Here is a 19580-nt window from a genome sequence, read left to right on the forward strand (position 1 = left end):
TTTTAAGGCCATGTGTGTTTTATTGATGAGGCTCTGGGTTCATTCTTTACTCTTCCTTCATTTCACTCTGCAGATACAAGCTGGAGACTTCTAAAGGAACTTTAGGGTTAGCAAAGAGTTACAGTAATCCAGCCTAGGATCTCAGGATCAAAGGCTTCAGAATCACATTTAGGAAATAGAAGTAAGTTATATTGTTTGTATGCTATAAAATCCAAATTTTATGTAATTACAGTAACAAATAATCCCAAAATTACTTCGTTTCAGGCCGCTTTCGAAACGTGGATCTTCGCGACGGTGTAGGTACCATAAGTGTTCAGCCTGGAACTTCCTTTCGGGGTCCTCGGACTAATGTTGACGTCACGTTTTGGCTGTACGTTGGTCCGATGACGTGTCAGATTGGTGTGGACAAATTACGATACTACCATAGAAGAAGATATAATGAAGTCTGTTGTAAACAAACATGACTTTATTATTATTGAATGCATGGTCACGTAACCCTTGTGCTATCCTAGGCACTTTACCGTTGGGAGGTGGGTCATCTAGACCCACTAGACAGTGCTCTGAACCTTTTTTCTTCAATGATTTGTGATCTTCACTGGTGTCCATGGATTACATGAAATCTTTCCACCTTTATCCACCTTTGTCATGGTGGGGGGGACACGTCAATGGAAGGGGGGGGGGGTCATCTAAGATAGCACAAGGGTTAAAACACGCAGGTGCAGTGACGTATAAGAAGATGTACGATTGGCTGATCTGCATGTCAATCACGTCCCGTACTTCTCGGTGAGGGTTTTGATTGGCTGGTGGATTGTTTAGAAGTACTTTTTTGTTTTTTGTTATTCATCTTTGCTGACCTGGGGGGTATTCCAGGAAGCATGTTTAAACTCCCCTGACTTTAATTCTGAACTCTGGCTGAAATTCGCCTGAACTTGTTTACTCTGGGTATGTCGGTTCCCAAAGACCGGATATGAGTTAGCATAATTACGCTCCACTTGGTAACCCTGGGTTAATGCACAGCAGGTACATAAAGACATTCTCAATAGATCACTGATTTACAGAGTCACCATGGAAACGCGTGGAGAAAAAAAGAGAGGCTATACTTCAGTGAGACGGAGTCTGAGATTAATGACGGCGTATGAAGATTATACGTCCATCAAAAAAGTAACACGGCTGCATCATCAGCAAAAGAAAGAGTTTCTGCTTGGAGAAAAAGAACAAAGTAAACGCACGAGTTTCTGATCTTATTTTCATGTGACTCGTGTAAATATATATAGATATATCTATATAGATATATATATATATATATATATATATCTATATAGATATCTATATAGATATATATCTATATATCTATATAGATATATCTATATATATATAGATATATCTATATATATATAGATATAGATATATCTATATATATATATATATATATATAGATATATATATGAACTGAAAACCCCAAGGTCAAAATGGGAAACACCTCGAAGGTGGTAGAGAATGAGAGGGCAAAGATCCTGTGGGACTTCCAGATCCAGACTGATAGGATGGTAATGGAGAACCAACCAGACATTGTAGTGGTGGATAAAGAACGGAGGAAAGCCGTTGTGGTGGATGTGGCAGTGCCAAGCGATGGGAACATCAGGAAGAAGGAACATGAGAAACTGGAGAAATACCAGGGACTCAGAGAAGAACTGGAGAAAGCCTGGAAAGTGAAGGTGACAGTGGTGCCTGTGGTAATTGGAGCACTGGGGGCAGTAACCCCCAAGCTGGAGGAGTGGCTACAACAGATACCTGGAAAGACCTCAGACCTCTCAGTCCAGAAAAGAACAGGAACAGCTAAGATACTGCAGGACCCTCAAGCTCCCAGGCCTCTGGTAGAGGACCCCAGCTTGGAGGAGGAACCACCCGTGAGAGGGTGAGAGGGGCGTTTTATATATATATAGTTATATCTATATAGATATACATATATATCTATGTATATATATCTATGTATATATAGATAGATAGATAGATAGATAGATAGATAGATAGATAGATAGATAGATAGATAGATAGATAGATAGATAGATAGATAGATAGATAGATAGATAGATAGATAGGTATAACTTATCCAATTTTCCCAACTTAAATGAATTGCATATATTGGTAACAAGTAATTGAGTTAAATTTATTCAACCTAATTTCTTACGTCTATAAAACTCAATTATTGTTAATACAACTCAAATTTACATATTTATCTAACTGTCATATTAGTCCAATTCAAGTAATCTTTTTTTCCATCGTAATGAATTAAAATTCTTGAACTCTCATATGTCTAAGTTTGAGCCGGTAGATCCACATTTTTATAACAATAAAAATAACAAAAGAGTATGTGCTTAGTGCGTTCATTCAATTAGGAATTTTCCAACATTGTCAATATACATGTTGACCGTAGTGGTGCTATATAAACTCATCATCCTCTCACTCATGGTGCAGAGACTTGAGCAAAGTAGGACAAAATAACTCGGCAAAACACAGTAAAACAGCTACACAACTAAACACATTTTGTCAAAAACCCACACTTAAACCCAAATCCGTCCAGACAGGCAAAGGGAATGATCCCACAATCCCTTGCGGTGCCGATCTAAAAGCAGCACCAAAGTTACACCTACTTCATTTAATTATTTGAATGAAGGGTGAGGGGACATCACTGTGAGTAATCAGGAGATGTCCCCTTAGTGCCCTACTCGCCAATTTTAACTGCACCCCCCTTAGTACACACACCCCTCCCCCTTCAATATATACATTCAAACATAAACACACACACATGCACACATACACTCTCTCAAGCACCCATACACGCACACACATTTTACAAGGAGGGTGGGACCTGGGTCCATCTGTCCCCTACCCCTTCCCTGGTGGGGGGTGTGGGCCCCTTGGCGATGGCGGCCGTGTCCCTTGGGTGCCGGCTCCCTGGGCCCGGCGGTGCTCTCTCCGCGCGGTGGGGGGGTTCGTGTCCCTGGGGGGTGGGTCCTGGTCCTTGCCCCTGGGCGCTGGGCCCCGCCAAACTTCCAACATGGCCGAGCCTGGTCGGGCCATATTTATAACACCCCTTGTGGGCCGCCCTTTTTTCCCCGGGGTTCCCCCCTCCTGGGCAGGGGCGGCGGGCCCCTGCCTTGCTCCTACCTGGACCAACCGTGGGCCGGGTGGGTGGCTGCCTGGAGTGCGGAGCGGGTCTCCCTTGGGGGGTCCTGGCTCGTACCTGGGGTTGGGGCGGGGGGATGCCCGGAACTCCTGGTTGGTGGTGGGGTGCTCGTCTGGGGCTGTGGGCGTCCCTCTCCGGTGGGGCCCTGCGTTGGGCTCTTCCGGCGCGGCGGGGGGCTGCTTTCCTGGCTGGGCTGGGGCGGCGCTCTCTTTCCCTCTGCGCCTCCCTGCTCTCTGGCTCTGGGGGCCTCGCGGCGGTCCTGCTGGCCCTGGCCTGGGTGGCGGTCTTGGTCGCCCGGGGGGCGGTTGTTCCCTGCCTGTTCCCGTGTGGCGTTGGGGGGATTCCGGCTGCCGCTGCCGCTGCGGCGGGGGTATGGGTGTGGGGGTGGCTGGGCGCTCCTCCTCCTTCTTTTCACATTCCACCATCCATTTTAGAAGAAAATAAACACTCACCTGAGCACAGGTGTTAGCTCACCTTTGCACTAATAGTTTGCATGATTGAATGAATGAAAGATCTCACACTAGTTGGTTTAAAGGCATAGGTATGCGTTCGTGAACACTATCTGTTTTGTGTGCATGTTGACATGTGGACATTTTTGCGGCTAGCAGGTGTGTTGATAATATTTGAGTGTGTGTGAACAGGCCCCGCCCTTTTTGTACTACATTTGAACCGTACCGTAACGATAAACAACCAGGAAACCTGTCTGCTCTATGCTGCTTCATGGTCTTACCCCCTTCCCCTCCTATTATCACCCTCCTACCCCCCCCCTCTCTCTAACGTCCCTCTCTCTTCTTCCCCTCTTTCCTTTTCCGTCCGGTCCAACACCAAAGATTTTCAAACATGATTGAAATTAATAAATTTTGGCCTCAATTACAAAAGGGGTTTATTCAGACATACCTTTGGTTTGTCTGAAGATGAATAACCCCTCTTGTTAAAATAAAATATGTCCAACACAAGAGGCCCTCAGCTCTCATCTGTTTGCCCAGCTGTTGGACAGGACAAGTTAAAAAAAAAAAAAAAAAAAAAAAAAGTATAAAGTTTCTCTTTCCAACATCCATATGTGGTCTTATCACCCTCTCACGGTGGTAAAAGTATTATCTGAGCTTCTTCATCCACTAAATCATCTTCAAATGGACACGCCATGCTGCTTCACCTCTCTGAAAACAAACTAACCTTCAACTAAACCTGCTCCAGACCAGGTTATGTTCAGAGCATGAGTTGCTATGGCAACTTGACCTACCCTGAAATATACCTCTGTTTTTGGAACCCAAAGCTGAGGTTATCAACTTCCTTAGCCTCAAACTTACCGTGGGAGCTAGCAGAACCTGCTTTCTGGAATACCCCCCTGCGATCTACCGTCATGTCCTCGAAGATCGATGTAATGAGCAGCCCTGAAGACTGATGTACCAGAGAATCGGGCAATTTTTCAAAATAAAACATTTCAGATTCCGAAATAAATAAAACTGAAGTAATGCGTTATTCTGTGCGGCCCGGTACCAAATGACCCACCGGTACCGGACGGTGGGTTGGGGACCACTGGTGCACATCACTGAAAGGTCCCATCTGCGCTTTTCTCTTCTTTCCTTCCTTTATAACCCTTGTGCTATCTTAGATGACCCCCCCCCCTTCCATTGAGGTGTTCTCCCTACCATGACAAAGGTGGATAAAGGTGGAAAGATTTCATGTAATCCATGGACACCAGTGAAGATCACAAATCATTGAAGAAAAAAGGTTCAGAGCTCTGTCTAGTGGGTCTAGATGACCCAACTCCCAATGGTAAAGTGCCTAGGATAGAACAAGGGTTAATCAATTTTCAAATTTATTTTCTTTTAAAGTAAATTTTACGTTGATTATTTCTATCATGTATTGTGATTTTAATGCATTTTTCTGTTTTGTGAAGCACCTTGAATTACTTTGTGTACGAATTGTGCTATACTGATAAACCTGCCTTGCCTCCTCTGATGAAAATCGTTTATTAAATTCTGTACTTAAAAAAAAAAATCCTTTTTTGCATTTCTCTTTTTGGAAACAGGCTTCAGATTAACATGATCCAAGTCTTTTGAAGACATTTAAACTGTAGGACTTTAACAGTTCATAAGTCAAACCCCACTGGGGACATCTAGGTTACTAAAATGGTCATTTCAGATCTTTAAATGGACCGTACCATCTAGGCCAGTGTTTGAGCGTGTGTGAGTGTGCCGTGGGAAATCACCCTCTTTCACTGATCTAAAAACATTTTCCATCTCCAGGATTTCAGCTCTTTGTTCATCCAAACAGGCCCTGATAAAACACTGAGTAGTAAGGAATATAAAAGATCTTAAAATTACTTTTTCTTTGTGTTTATTTAATTCTATAAAAGACATTTTGATAAGAATGACGTTACCGCGATTTACCTGCAGCTATGACAGTTTGCGGAAAAGTCCCGCCCCTTTAACTGTCTCCACCAATCATTCTTGGAGGCTTAATCACATGTCATCAGTCTGACCAATCAGAAGTGGTTAAAGTCTTCACTTCCTTGTTCTGATTCTGCTCATAAAGTCTCTCAGTTCCAACAGAAATACCAGCTAAAGCTCGTCTTTAGCGGTGTAGCTTTCCACAGAATCCGGTATCAGACCGTGGAACAAGTGAACAAAACAATGAAGCTCAGAGAAAGGAGTCTTTCTGCAATTTTTCGGCAGTTTTCACACTACATCTCCCATGATGCATTGGCTTAAAGGGCCAGTGTCCCAGCGCACAATGAGTTGTCCTTGTGAAACGTCTTGAAACCACAGTTTAATTTTCTGATTTAACTTTCATTTCATCTCTTAGAAAAAAACAGCCGCAACTTCCTGCTTTTCCGGCCACAATTATCACCAAAATGCACGTGAGATTGCAGGCGGGGGGGGGGGGGGGGGGGGCTGTCGATCAATGCAGACCATGAATTTCTGCTTTTTTTTTGGATACTGGTGTGCCGTGGCTCAAAAAAGGTTGAAAAACACTGGTCTAGGCTACCACAGCTTATTGAACACTGGCAAAGGAAACTAAATGTGCACCTACTAATGCATCTTAATATTTCATATACATTTTCCTGCCAAACAAATCAACCCAAACTCATTTTTTAAAACTTTATTGTGTTTTTTTTCTTGAAAAAGAAACCACATTAGTCAAAGAGCCCAAATCCCATGTCATCATCAGACTCCTCAGATTCTTCCTTCTTTTCTTCTTTCTTTTCTTCCTCTTTAGCTGTTGGGTTGAAAACAAGAAAGGTTTAATTTTGGCGTTCTTCTGGACCACAGCTCGCCATGGTAACGTCTGAGGCCTTACCTGGGGCGTCTGCAGCAGCAGCAGCAGCTCCAGCAGCAGGAGCTCCAGCTGGAGCTGCACCTCCAGCTCCAACGTTGCAGATCAGACTGCCGATGTCGATGCTGGACAGAGCCTGCAAGGAACAAGTCAACCCTGAGACCCTCACCAAAATAACCAGCAGCAGCATGAAGACAAACATCCACTGTCCCTGGGGGGGTGATCAGTCTTAAGGCCCGTTCACACCGGGACGAATTTCGCCGGCAATTTTCACCGACGTTTAACGCCTCGTGACTAAACAAAGGGCACCAATGAGAGTGTGCACACCGACGCGAAAAAACGCCACATGTCAAAGCGTCAAAAAAAAAAAACGCCTCAGGTTTGTTTTGTTTTTTTGACGCGTCGCGTCGAAATCTATTCGACCAATGAGAACGGCGCTTTTGCACACGTGTGTGGAGCTTCTGAAGTTACAGTAAAACACAACTTGGGGGCGCTCAAACACAAAACTGCCTTGCTGAGCACACATACCAGCGAAGAAGATAGACGCCAAGTAGCGTCTACACTGCCGCGAAGAAATAATGACGGACATTCTAAAATATCCCCGAACCAAGCACCAGTTGGAGCTACTGGTGCTTGAAATATTCATGTTTTCTTTGTTTGATTCTGACAAGCGTGTAAATACCTGCTCTCTTCTTCTGAGTGAAAAGCGACTTTAAGAAGCGTAAAGTTGCACAGCGCCACCTTGGGTACAGGAGTATTTCTGTTTACATTAAGCGCCATCTAATGTCAGGGAATTTGATTTGATTTGAAATGGTTTATTTCAAGCAATCAAATAGAAATAATACACAAAAACAATATAATCATCAGTTATAAGCAGCTATGCTACCACTATAATGGAAATGAAATTGCATGTTCGCTCGGCTCATCGTCAGCGAAAATCGCCTGGGTGTGAACACAAAAAACGTGGCGAATAACGCCTGGCGAATATTCGTCCCGGTGTGTACGGGCCTTTATAGCGTGTTGAATTATCTCACCTTGGCAAACAGTGTCGGCCAGAAAGGCTCCACTGTGACTCCAGCTGCCTTGATCAGAGCGTTCAGCTTGTCAGCCTAAAAATGTAGAACATCGTTAGTTAAGACAAAGTTTGCATTCAAGTTTATTTTTAATTCTGCATAGAAGGCCGGGGGTCACAACAGTGTAGCCTAATCCAACATGAAGATTCACTTCACTGATTGTGTGAGTGTACTTAATACTACACAGCATTTTTCATAATTGTAACTGATGTCTTTACACCCATTTGACATTTCATTTATCTTCCAAACAGATTGTTCCCCTTTGCGGTCACAGGGCTGCTGGAGCCTATCCCCACCACTTGTGGGTGAGGGTTGGGGACGTCCTGGACAGGTAACCAGTCACAATCTCAGCTAGGGACAATATAGAGTAACCACCAATTAAGCTATGAAGCATGTTTTTGGACAGTGGAGGAAGCCAGTTTGCCCATAGAAAACCCACAAATGCAGGGAGACAGGAACACAGAACGGTGTTCTGGTTCGGGGTCCCCCAGCCGGGACTTGAACCAGGGACCTTCTTGCTTTGAGGCACTGCATAAAATAATTTTTACTGCACACACAGGTCATACAACTATGCCTCATTCCTATTAGAGAGAGATGACAGATCACGTGATCATAATGTAAATGGACAGAAAGAGTTAAGTGTAATTAAGACTACCATAATGTCCTAAAAGTAGAGGCCGACATTTGACACACTTCGATTGTAAATACAGTGAGTGTAGCAGGCATCCTCAGACTGTCGTTTCTTCGTAGGATTTTACCGGATTGTTGTGAAGAACACGTGAAACCTAAAGAACAATTACATCCATTTGACCCAAAAGACACTACAGACGCGGGTTTGGATGTATAGTAGCCGTTTCTTGCTTCCGGGTCTCAGGATAAACCATTTGAGCGGTAAAGCCGGCTAGCATAAAATCATAGTTAGCATAAGAAGGGAAATCATGGCATAGCATCTATGCTAATGCTAACTATGATCTTATGCTAGCCGGCTTTACGCGGGAGCAGCGCCTCACTTTACGGTTTTGGACGTAAATGTGCGCATTTCATGTTCAGGTGGTGAGTCCGGGTTTATGCTGATGACAGTTTAATCCAACTAAAAGAGTCTCGTGAAAACAGGCTTGGTATCGGCGTCAACACTTACGGTCACAGTCACTTCGTCATCGTGGAGGATGAGAGCGGAGTAAATACAGGCCAGCTCGGACACGGACGCCATTGTAGATGAGAGTTTGAATCTCGCTGCGATCGGATGCCTAAATTTGACGGTGCTAGTCGCCGGATTGGGGCCTTAGCTTCGGATGAAGGACCAAACACCTTAGGCACGCAGGATTCCTACAGCGGAAGAGGAAGGATGGAGGCGGAACTTCCTTTATATAGTGTACGTAAAGGGGTGCGTGACGTCATTACGCACTGACTTCAAACCAGCTCTGCGGAGTTTGTAAAGAGTAAAATGTGATTTTGACGATAGAAAACGTCTTATTAAACTTTCTACTGCGGTGACGGAGAACTCTACGTATCATCACCAATTTTCTTTTAATTTGGCAGGAGTACCCAAGTCACGTTGTTTCCCACATGCTTACACCACGAGAAATAGCAAAGTTCTCGTGGGAATAGTAGTTCTCCCCACCCCCCTTTTATGCATCAACTCAAAAGTATCAACTCTGGACCGGGGGGGTATGCTAGCTCCCACGGTAAATTTGAGGCTAAGGAAGTTGATAACCTCAGCTTTCGGTTCCAGAAATGGAGGTATGTTTCAGATGAAGGAATAAAGAAGGACATTATTTTATTATTATCATCGTTTATATGTATTTGTCTAGAAAGAATGTTTAAATGGTAACACAGATTGACCATTTTTAAATTTTTAGAGCGTTGTGTCTGTTCATCTGCTTCTCTCATCCACAGCAAGGATGAGTGGGTTTTACAACACTGTCCTGGGGTGATAAGGAATACTGGTGGAGTTAGAATCCACCAAATGGGTTTTGTCTTTTTCTTGAATTTGTGTCCCTCATTTGTGTTCTTCATAAAACAGCACGAGGGGAAGCAGACCTTGGAGAAGAGAAACGTGGTGGACCTTTTCCATCATATTTGCTCTTCACCTGCGCATAAATTGATTCTTGTCTCATTGTCTTTTGTGTTTTGTTACTGTTTTTTATTTTTTTTTAAGTTCCTGACCCTAACACTAATCAGTATTTAGACCCACAGGAGAATCATCTTGGCAGAACAGTATCTATACGTGGACACCCCAAGTTCTTTTGCAGACATTCTTTTTTTTTTTTTTTTTTTTTTTTTTTTTTAACTTGTCCTGTCCAACAGCTGGGCAGACAGAGCTGAGGGCCTCTTGTGTTGGACATATTTTACTTTAACAAGAGGGGTTATTAATCTTCAGACAAACCAGAGGTATGTCTGAATAAACCCCTTTTGTAATTGAGGCCAAACTTTATTAATTTCAATCATGTCTGAAAATCTTTGGTGTTGGACCGGACGGAAAAGGAAAGAAGGGAAGAGAGAGGGACGTTAGAGAGAGGGGGGGGTAGGAGGGTGATAATAGGAGGGGAAGGGGGTAAGACCATGAAGCAGCATAAAGCAACAAGTTTACTGGTTGTTAATCATTATGGTAAGGTTCAAATGTAGTAAAAAAAAAAAAAAAAAAAAAAAAAAAGGGGGCGGAGCCTGTCCACACACACACTCAAATGTATTGAACACACCTGCTAGCTGCAAAAATGTCCACCTGTCGACATGTACACAAAACAGATAGTGTTTACACGCATACTTATGCCTTAAAACCAACTAGTGTGAAATCTTTCAGTCATTCAATCATGCAAACTGTTAGTGCAAAGGTGAGCTAACACCAGTGCTCAGGTGAGTGTTTATGTTCTTCTAAAATGGGTGGTGGAATGTGAAAAGAAGGAGGGAGAGCGCCCAGCCATCCCCACCCCAAGACCCCCACCGCAGCAGCAGCGGCAGCCGGAATCCCCCCAACGCCACACGGGAACCGGCAGGGAACAACCGCCGCCCGGGCGACCAAGCCCGCCACCCAGGCCAGGGCCAGCAGGGCCGCCGCAAGGCCCCCAGAGCCAGAGGCCAGGGAGGCACGGAGGGAAAGAGAGCGCCGCCCCAGCCCAACCAGGAAAGCAGCCCCCCCGCCGCGCCGGGAGAACCCAACGCAGGGCCTCACCGGATAAGGACGCCCACAGCCCCAAGCGAGCACCCCACCACCACCCAGGAGTTCCGGGCATCCCCCCGCCCCAACCCCAGATATGAGCCAGGACCCCCCAAGGGAGACCCGCTCCGCACTCCAGGCAGCCATCCGCCCGGCCCACGGTTGGTCCAGGGAGGAGCGAGGCAGGGGCCCGCCGCCCCCGCCCAGGAGGGGGGAACCCCAGGGAAAAAAGAGGGCCCACAAGGGGTGTTGTAAATATGGCCCGACCAGGCTCGGCCACAGTTGGAAATTTGGCGGGGCCCAGCACTCAGGAGCGAGGACCAGAACCCACCCCCCAGGGACCAGACACCCCCGGCTCAGATGTAATGTGAACCCCCCCACCGTGCGGAGAGAGCACCGCCGGGCCCAGGAAGCCGGCACCCCGGGGACACGGCCGCCGTTGCAAAGGGGCCCGTACCCACCACCAGGGAAGAGGCAGGGGACAGACGGTCCTAGGTCCCACCTTCCTTGCAAAATGTGTGTGCGTGTATGTGTGTTTGAGAGGGTGTGTGTGTGCATGTGTGTGTGTTTATGTTGGGATGTATATATTGAGGGGGGAGGGGTGTGTGTACTAAGGGGGGTGCAGTTAAAATTGGCGGGTAGGGCACTAAGGGGACATCTCCTGATTACTAACAGTGACGTCCCCTCACCCTCCCCACCAAGGGGCCCTAAATGTCTAAAGTGTGGTTAAAATTGGCGGGTAGGGGGCTAGGAGGACATCCGCTGCTTGCTGGCAGTGATGTCCAAGCACCCCCCCTACCAAGGGCCCTACATGTCTAAGGTGCAAATAAAACCGAAAGAGGGGGGGCCCACTCCATACGGCAACCATAGGAGGGGGGCCACTGCCTAGTAAACCCCCCCCCCCCCAAGGCTCATCGCAGGCTAAGCCCCCCACCCCCTCACCCTATTATGAGGTTATATGAGGAAGGGGGTAAGTTGGGGACAGCTGGTAGACTGTCCCCCGGTGGTCAAACAGCTGCCCCCCCCCCCCCCCCCCCAGCAAGGGGGCCAGGCCCACCCAGCCCAGGGGCCCCACCCCCGGAGGCGCCGACACCCCAGGCCCAGCACCACCCCTCCCACACAGAGAGAGAGGAGCCAGAAAGCGTTGCCCCCCCCCCGGAGCAAGCCCAGGCCCCCACCCCCAAACGCCGGCCCTAGAAGAGCTCTGGTCAGGCCTCGACGGGACCGAGGCAGCCGACCGGCCGGGGAAACCGCCGATGGCCTCAGCGGAGACCCCGACCCGTCAACCCCCCCTGCCCCGTACCAATAGTGCCCCCCCCTCCCCCAGAATGCCCCCCCACAAGGCAGGTCCGACAAGACCCCCCCCCCCCACTTTTCTTTACCTAAATACCGCTAGCCTTAGCTTAGAACCTAGCATGGCCACCACTCCTTCCGCCTCTCCTCCTCTCTCCTGCCCCATGTGCCATATGTTTAGTGATGATCCTGCCTCCTTTAGTGAAAATAGCGGTAGGTGTGTTAAGTTTAGTCTTGTGTTAGACTTGGAGGCCAGGCTGAAGCAGTTAGAAGCGCGGCTCCGCATAGTGGAAGCTAAGCCGGCTAGCCAGGTCGTTACTCGTAGCGCGGGCCGCTCTACCAGCACCCCAGCGACCTCCCGACAGCCGGGAAACAGAGGGGTTTGTACCGGTTGGGAGGAAACATACTGCTAAACGCAAAAACTTAGAGCACCCGAGACTCCACGTTAATAATAAGTTCTCCCCCCATGCATTTCAAAGTTGTTGATGATCCATTTATGAGTTTGCCTTCAAGTCGGGCCCATGTCCAGCTGCTGCTGGGGGTGGGTCCCCTGGGTGGGTCACTGATGTCTGACAGGATACCCGCCTTTTTTCCTGTCCCGGCCTCCGATACCTGAACATTGCTGCAGGTCCTGAGGGTATTTAAACTCATCATGTTATTTGCTTAGTTTTAATTTGTAACACCTTTATTATCCCGAGTGGATTTTTCAGTTGTTCAACTTCTCCCTATGCCCTGTAATGTGCTCTGCAGTGATGAATCAGATGCATGTTAAAATCGACTCTTATCACCTGCCAGACGCTCCACTGCATTCTTCATGTGTAAATTCATGCCTTCAATTGAGTAGGAGCTGACCTGAGGGTCAGTCATTCCTGACTCAGCCCCCTCCTGTGAAGGTAGTGAGCTGCGGAGGATGGTAAACTACTGCGCCTTTTGTCACTCACCCACGAAGCAGGGAGGGGTTTGAAGCAGCGGGATTTTTTCTGTGTAAAGATTTATGAGGTCTGCCTTCTGCTTGGAAAGAGATTTAGAAATTTATTAGTCATGTTCAGTCTTCACCGTCTCCAACACCGTAAGTTGATCAGTTATGAAAGCCAGCAAAGGGAAAAATCCTTAAAATTTTCTTTGTCCGAAATGAAGGACCTGGAGCAAAATCTTTGAAAAATATATTGTATTACATGCATTCTGGCAGCTTTTCATTCACTTTTAATCAAGAAACAAAGACAAATTGTTTTTACTTACCATTAAGGACTTGCTGCCCTACAAAAGAATTTGGAGAAGTGCTAAAAGCAACAAAATCCCACAATTTAAGCTTTTCCTTATTTAACCAAAAACACAATTCACACTCTAAAATACAGACAATAACTTTTAACCATTTTTGCAAAAGACATAACACAACAAATTAGGTACCTTACACAAACAAAAATAAACCATTTCACTGAAATGAATCGTTCATAACTAGCGTTTTAACATTCATGTTCCCTCTTGTCCTGTTCTACCAGACCCTGCTCCTCCTTACCACACCTGTCCATGTCCACAGACCCTCAATAATTTCACTTACAATGCCTTTCATTTCTCCTGCTTTTCACCTTACATTTCTTGTCTCTACATTGCCACATCCTTCCAAATCCTCAAAAACCATGTTTCCCTTTTTCTTTACCTCGTCCTTTTCCCTATTCTGATAACAATTTTCAAATACTATTGATTATGATTCAAACAAACAAATCTCATTCAAACAGCAGTGCACAAGATTAAAACAAACAGAAAACGGAATTAAACAAATTAAAAATGTCAATAATACTTCTTCGAACAAAGCTGAACTTAATCGCGGTTATTAGGACATACAAACAAATTAGAGACATGTATTCACAATAAGAAAACCGAAATAATTACAAAATTATTTTACCCCAAATGTATTAGACCGATACTACCTTACCATGTTTTTTGAAAAGCTTTGGGGAACCTCCCGAGAAAGTTGTTTTTGTTCGAACAGAGACGGGTTGCAGCAGTCATGCATGCAGCCATCTCACCGTTGCGGCAGAGGCTCCCGTCGGAGGCGCTGCGCTACATAAAAACCTTTTTCGGTGAACCGAAAACTCACTGAAATTTGTTTTTAAACCACAACCGAAGTCATTACCACGCTCGATAACGACTATCCCCACCATGATTTTACCGCAAATTACATCCCAAACTCTTGAAATTTTCATCGTGAAAAAGTTCAGCACGTTCCGTCATATTTGGTCGTCAGGGACGCGTCTCGCCGACCACATGGTACAAACAAAGCCAATCACAGTCGACGACGCCATTTTGGCTAGGACTCCGTCATGTTGTAAAATATAATCTGTCGCTTTGAGATTACTTTCCTTGTTGCATGTTCAATAAAGTCGAGAAGGAGAAAACCACGGGATTCGGCCGGATTAAGTTTAACAAATTTATTCCCTAACAATATTTCTAAAAAGTAAAAGATAATCTTACAGAATAAAACAGAATAAAACAGATCGATCTGGGTGTCCAAAATCAAGGCCTGCAATACGCAAGAGGTTACATTCCGAATTCACATGCAGCTTGTCTGGAGACATAGGAAAGTTCCTTGAGTTCAGACTTTTAAGCATGTGGTCAGAACATCCTCCCCCGGGAGCAAGATGGCCGCCGAATCTCCGCCTCTGGTCGCTAGAGATTGGCTGACAGAGGAGCCCGCCTACTTCCTTCAGCCCATCCTTAGAATCACGCATCTGGTCTCTGGGGGGAAACCTCACAGATAGACACGGTACGGAATCCCCATGGGTGGCAGGAACTGTCACCGCAGGAAGTCGATCCTAGAGCTTTGTTCTTCACACGTGAACGGACGCCTGGAGTGGTTCCCACAGCTGGCGTGTCAGAGATAGTTAATTTATGGCCCATGTCAGACCTACAACCAAATGGCCTTAGAAGATCAAAGACTGTTTTCTCCTGAAGGGATGAGTTCGAAACTCCAGCGTCACAACCTCTTTACATATGCAATGTTCAGGAAGCTCACACAGTAAACCTGAAGGAAACCTTCAATGAAATAAAGATAAGATAAAAGCCTAGGAGAAATGAGAACCACAAAAAATAAATTCCTTCACCCCTCAGCAACACACCCGCTGAACCCTCAACTCTGGTTATAGGCTCTTCTGAAGTTAGAAACGTGGAGCTCCCAGCGGCTACAGTCAGGTGTTATCCGGGGGCCAGAGTTGGTGACATCGAGGGGAACCTTAGGATGTTAGCTCAGAGTAAGTCCAGGTTCCGTCGAGTCGTGATTCACGCAGGCGTTAATGATGCCCGACGGAGACAATCGGAGGTGGTTAAGTTAAACGTAGCTTCGGTGTGTAAACTGGCTAAGACGATGTCCGACACTGTAATTTTCTCTGGTCCCCTGCCGAACTTAGTCAGTGATGAAATGTACAGCCGCTTTTCATCATTTAACCCCTGGCTTTCTAGATGGTGCCCAGAAAACGGCGTTGGTTTTGTGGATAACTGGAGCGCGTTTTGGGGGAAGCCCGGTCTCATGCGGAGAGACGGCGTCCATCCCACTCGGGACGGTGCCGCTCTTCTTTCTAGAAACATTTCTGCTAGCCTTAGTCTGTTAACCTGACAATCCAGAGACGAGACCCGGGCGCAGAGCAGCAGTGTAAAACGCTCCTCTGAGCCTCCCTTAGGGTTAGTGCCGGTGCAAAACCCATGCAGGGAAAGTCAAGCAGGTCCTAGCTTTAGCTTATGTGCTGAAAGACAAATCAAAGGAGTGCGTCATAGAAACCTTAAAGTGACAGACAGCAGTACTCACAAGCAGAATTATGATGTAATTAAATGCGGTTTATTAAACATTCGATCCATTTCCTCCAAGTCCCTCTTAGTCAATGAGTTAATCATTGATAACAACCTCAGTCTTTTAGCCTTAACAGAAACTTGGCTCCATCAGGATGACTATGTTAGATTGAATGAAGCAACCCCCCCCCCCACTTATGCTAACTATCAGAAATCCAGGATTTCAGGGAAAGGAGGGGGTTTGGCAGTAATATCACAGTCTAGCTTACTTCTCAGCCCTAAAGTTAAAAATGCTTAGAATTCATTTGAAAACATCATATTGTCTTTAAGTCACCCAAACAGGAAAACTCCAAAACCTGTTTTACTCATAATTATTTATCGCCCCCCCGGCCCATATTCAGAATTTCTAACTGAGTTTTCCGACTTCCTATCGACTATTGTCTTAGATTCTGATCAAACTATAATATTAGGGGATTTTAATATTCATGTTGATGACCCCAGTGACTGTCTAGGAAAGGCTTTTGCAGCTTTATTAGATGATGTTGGTTTCACCCAAAGTGTGAATGAACCCACTCACTGTCATAAGCACACCCTGGACCTTGTTCTAACCCATGGGATAGAGATCAGCATTATAAAAAAGCTCTGCGTAGAGCTAGAAGCCAGTACTATTCAACCTTAATATCAGAGAATGGAAACAATCCAAGATTTCTTTTTAGCACTATTGCTAGATTAACTCGCGGTCAGAGCTCAGTAGAACCACATGTTCCTGTTTCTCTCAACTCTGATGATTTTCTTACATTTTTCGATAATAAAATCTCAAATATTAGACATAAGTTAAATCAAGTTATTCCTACTATCAGCCCAGAACAGGCTGAAGCGGTAGAAATGGAGGCATCCATAGAAACCTCTGTAACAGACTGCTTCACTGCTGTGGATCAAGCGGAAATAACATCAATTATTACGTCCTCCAAATCCTCAACGTGTCTGTTAGACCCAATTCCCACTAGACTTTTTAAAGAAACTTTTCCCCTAATTAATGATCCCATATTAACAATGATAAATGCCTCTCTGGAAACGGGTTACGTGCCACAGTCTTTTAAATATGCAGTTGTTAAACCTCTTCTGAAAAAGCCCAGTTTGGATCCTAGCATCTTGGCCAACTATAGACCGATATCAAACCTGCCCTTTATTTCTAAAATCCTAGAAAGAGTTGTAGTTAAGCAGCTTTACTGCCACCTACAGGACAACAGCCACTTTGAAGACTTTCAGTCGGGGTTTAGACCTCACCACAGTACGGAAACTGCACTAGTTAGAGTCTCTAATGACTTGTTATTGGCCTCAGAAAAGGGACTACTTTCTATTCTGGTCCTGTTGGACCTCAGTGCAGCCTTTGACACTATCGACCACGGTATTTTACTCCATAGATTAGAGCAGGACACAGGGATCAGAGGATCTGCTCTCCAGTGGTTTAAATCCTATCTGTCCGATAGGTATCAGTTCGTTAATGTAAATGGCCATTCCTCTCAGTGCACTCGAGTCAACTATGGAGTCCCACAGGGCTCAGTCTTGGGACCGATCCTGTTTACGCTTTATATGCTACCCCTAGGAAACATAATCAGGAACCACAGCATTAATTTTCATTGTTATGCCGACGATACGCAGTTGTATTTATCCATGAAGCCTGACCAGAATGACCAGATAGAGAAACTGAACGCCTGCATCAGAGACATCAAGACCTGGATGACAATTAATTACCTCCTCTTGAACCCAGAAAAAACTGAGGTCATTATACTTGGTCCTAAAAACCTCAGAGATGCTCTGTCTGCTCAGATAGTCTCCCTGGATGGTATAAGTATAGCCCCTAATTCCACAGTTAGAAACCTTGGGGTTTTACTTGACCAGGATTTATCATTTAAGGCTCACATATCTCAGGCGTGCAGAACTGCCTTTTTTCACCTGTGGAATATTGCTAAGATCAGAAATATACTTTCTAAGAGTGATGCTGAAAAACTCATCCATGCATTTGTTACGTCGAGGCTGGATTACTGTAACTCCTTGTTAGCAGCGTGTCCTAAGAGTTCCTTAAGAAGTCTCCAGCTTGTTCAGAACGCAGCAGCTAGATTGTTAGCAGGAACTAGCAGAAGAGATCACATCACTCCTGTGTTGGTTTCACTTCACTGGATCCCAGTTGATTCTAGAATCCAGTTCAAGATCCTCCTGTTAACCTATAAGGCCTTACATGGAATGGCCCCGTCCTATATTAAGGACCTCATAGTCCCTTACCATCCAATCAGAACACTTCACTCACTAAATGCAGGACTGCTTGTGGTTCCTAGAATTAGTCAAAGTACGGTTGGAGGTAGAGCGTTTAGCCACCAAGCCCCTGTCTTATGGAATAAACTCCCAGCTCATGGAAGAGAGGCCGACTCAGTTTCTACATTCAAAGTTAGACTGAAAACATTCCTCTGTGGACAGGATTATTGTCAGACTAGTTAGTATTCAGAGATTATTTAACTTAATGTTAATTTGTTTAAATTAAACTTAATAACTATTTCTTTTAAAAGGCTGCTAGAAGTTGAAGCTGGGGTAACTATGGTGCTCTGGGGTTCTGTCCTCTTTCCTGTTTTTACTTCTACCTTTCCTCTCCTCTATTCTTGATCATTATTCATCATTTAGTTCTCCATGCCTCTGTTTGGTGCAGTGATTCATGTATTGTCCCTCTTTCCCCTCCTGGGGAGTGGGAGTGCTTCCAGACTCCAGTTTGCTCATCCGTGCTCCAGTTCCTGACCGTTTACCTCGTCTCTGCTCCTGCTCCTACACCTGGCTGTGGTTCCTGTCTCCGGCTCGACTCGCGCCTCTGACTGTCCCCCCAACCACGGCTGGATGAAGCTCGTCTGCTGGACTTTTATATAAGTAGTCGTAGATTTAGTGATAAGTTCATGTGGGCACCCCTGAGGTTTCCACGTTTTTTCCGGAATCCGTTTTTTTTAGGAGTTTTTCCTTATAAAAAGGGGGGTCTAAGGGCAGGGATGCCAGTATATCTTAGTCAGTTTGTTAATTCATTTTAGTATTTTCCTATTGAACTCTTTGTATTCATGATCCTTTTGAGTTCATGTTTTACTTCGAAGCCCATCGAGACGACTGTTGTTGTGATTTGGGCTATACAAATAAAATTGAATTGAATCCTAGGCACTTTAACATTGGGAGTTGGGTCATCTAGACCCACTAGACAGTGCTCTGAACCTTTTTTCTTCAATGATTTGTGATCTTCACTGGTGTCCATGGATTACATGAAATCTTTCCACCTTTATCCACCTTTGTCATGGTGGGGGGGACACCTCAATGGAAGGGGGGTCATCTAAGATAGCACAAGGGTTAAACACGCTTCCTAGATTCCCCCCCAGGTGTGGGGATGTTAGGACACGCACACAGACAGACAAGTTTTACACAGCTAAAACAGCCTGGGTCAAATTGACCCAGAGGAACAGTGATGTATGTAATATGTGTTTAGCACATTGAAAAGAATATCACGATAATTTATGCTTAATCAGTTGGCCCCATCAAGTTAGCAAAAGTCATGAAATATGAAGTAAAAAAGAAAAAGGTTAAGTATTATTTTTTGAATGACAAACATTGAATTGGGGTCAACTAGACCCCAGGGATAATAGGAGGGTTAACTGCCTGTCTACCAGTGGGATGTGGGTTCAAAGTCCAGGCCCATCAGTTTTTGTCTATGTGCAACATAGTTGTAGCTGCCATTATGAGTTCACGGGATAAGTAGAGACGTCACATGTGGACCTGTCACCCGTTTTAG

At 45.3% G+C, this 19580-nt stretch overlaps 1 protein-coding gene across 1 annotated transcript; it reads right to left on the minus strand.

Moving 5' to 3' along the window:
• Positions 1-6277: 6277 nt before the first annotated feature.
• Positions 6278-8924, minus strand: rplp1 (ribosomal protein lateral stalk subunit P1). Its single transcript, XM_078955243.1, has 4 exons — positions 8678-8924; positions 7501-7575; positions 6491-6602; positions 6278-6409 (listed from the first exon to the last, which is right to left on the minus strand). Exons 1-4 carry the CDS (start codon positions 8747-8749, stop codon positions 6327-6329), a joined length of 342 nt encoding a protein of 113 aa, XP_078811369.1. The 5' UTR covers positions 8750-8924; the 3' UTR covers positions 6278-6326.
• Positions 8925-19580: the final 10656 nt, after the last annotated feature.

The sequence above is a fragment of the Oryzias latipes genome, chromosome 11 (genome assembly GCF_053564925.1).
Source record: "Oryzias latipes strain Hd-rR chromosome 11, Olatipes_Hd-rR_3.1".
Taxonomy (NCBI): domain Eukaryota; kingdom Metazoa; phylum Chordata; class Actinopteri; order Beloniformes; family Adrianichthyidae; genus Oryzias; species Oryzias latipes.

What these genes read in the sequence shown, in the direction of transcription:
- rplp1 (XM_078955243.1), bottom strand. Translation starts at nt 8,749, where the DNA reads ATGGCGTCCGTGTCCGAGCTGGCCTGTATTTACTCCGCTCTCATCCTC. An exon ending in ATGACGAAGTGACTGTGACC is followed by an intron (nt 7,576 to 8,677) that starts GTAAGTGTTGAC and finishes CTACATTTTTAG; the next exon opens with GCTGACAAGCTGAACGCTCT. An exon ending in TGCTGCTGCAGACGCCCCAG is followed by an intron (nt 6,410 to 6,490) that starts GTAAGGCCTCAG and finishes TCAACCCAACAG; the next exon opens with CTAAAGAGGAAGAAAAGAAA.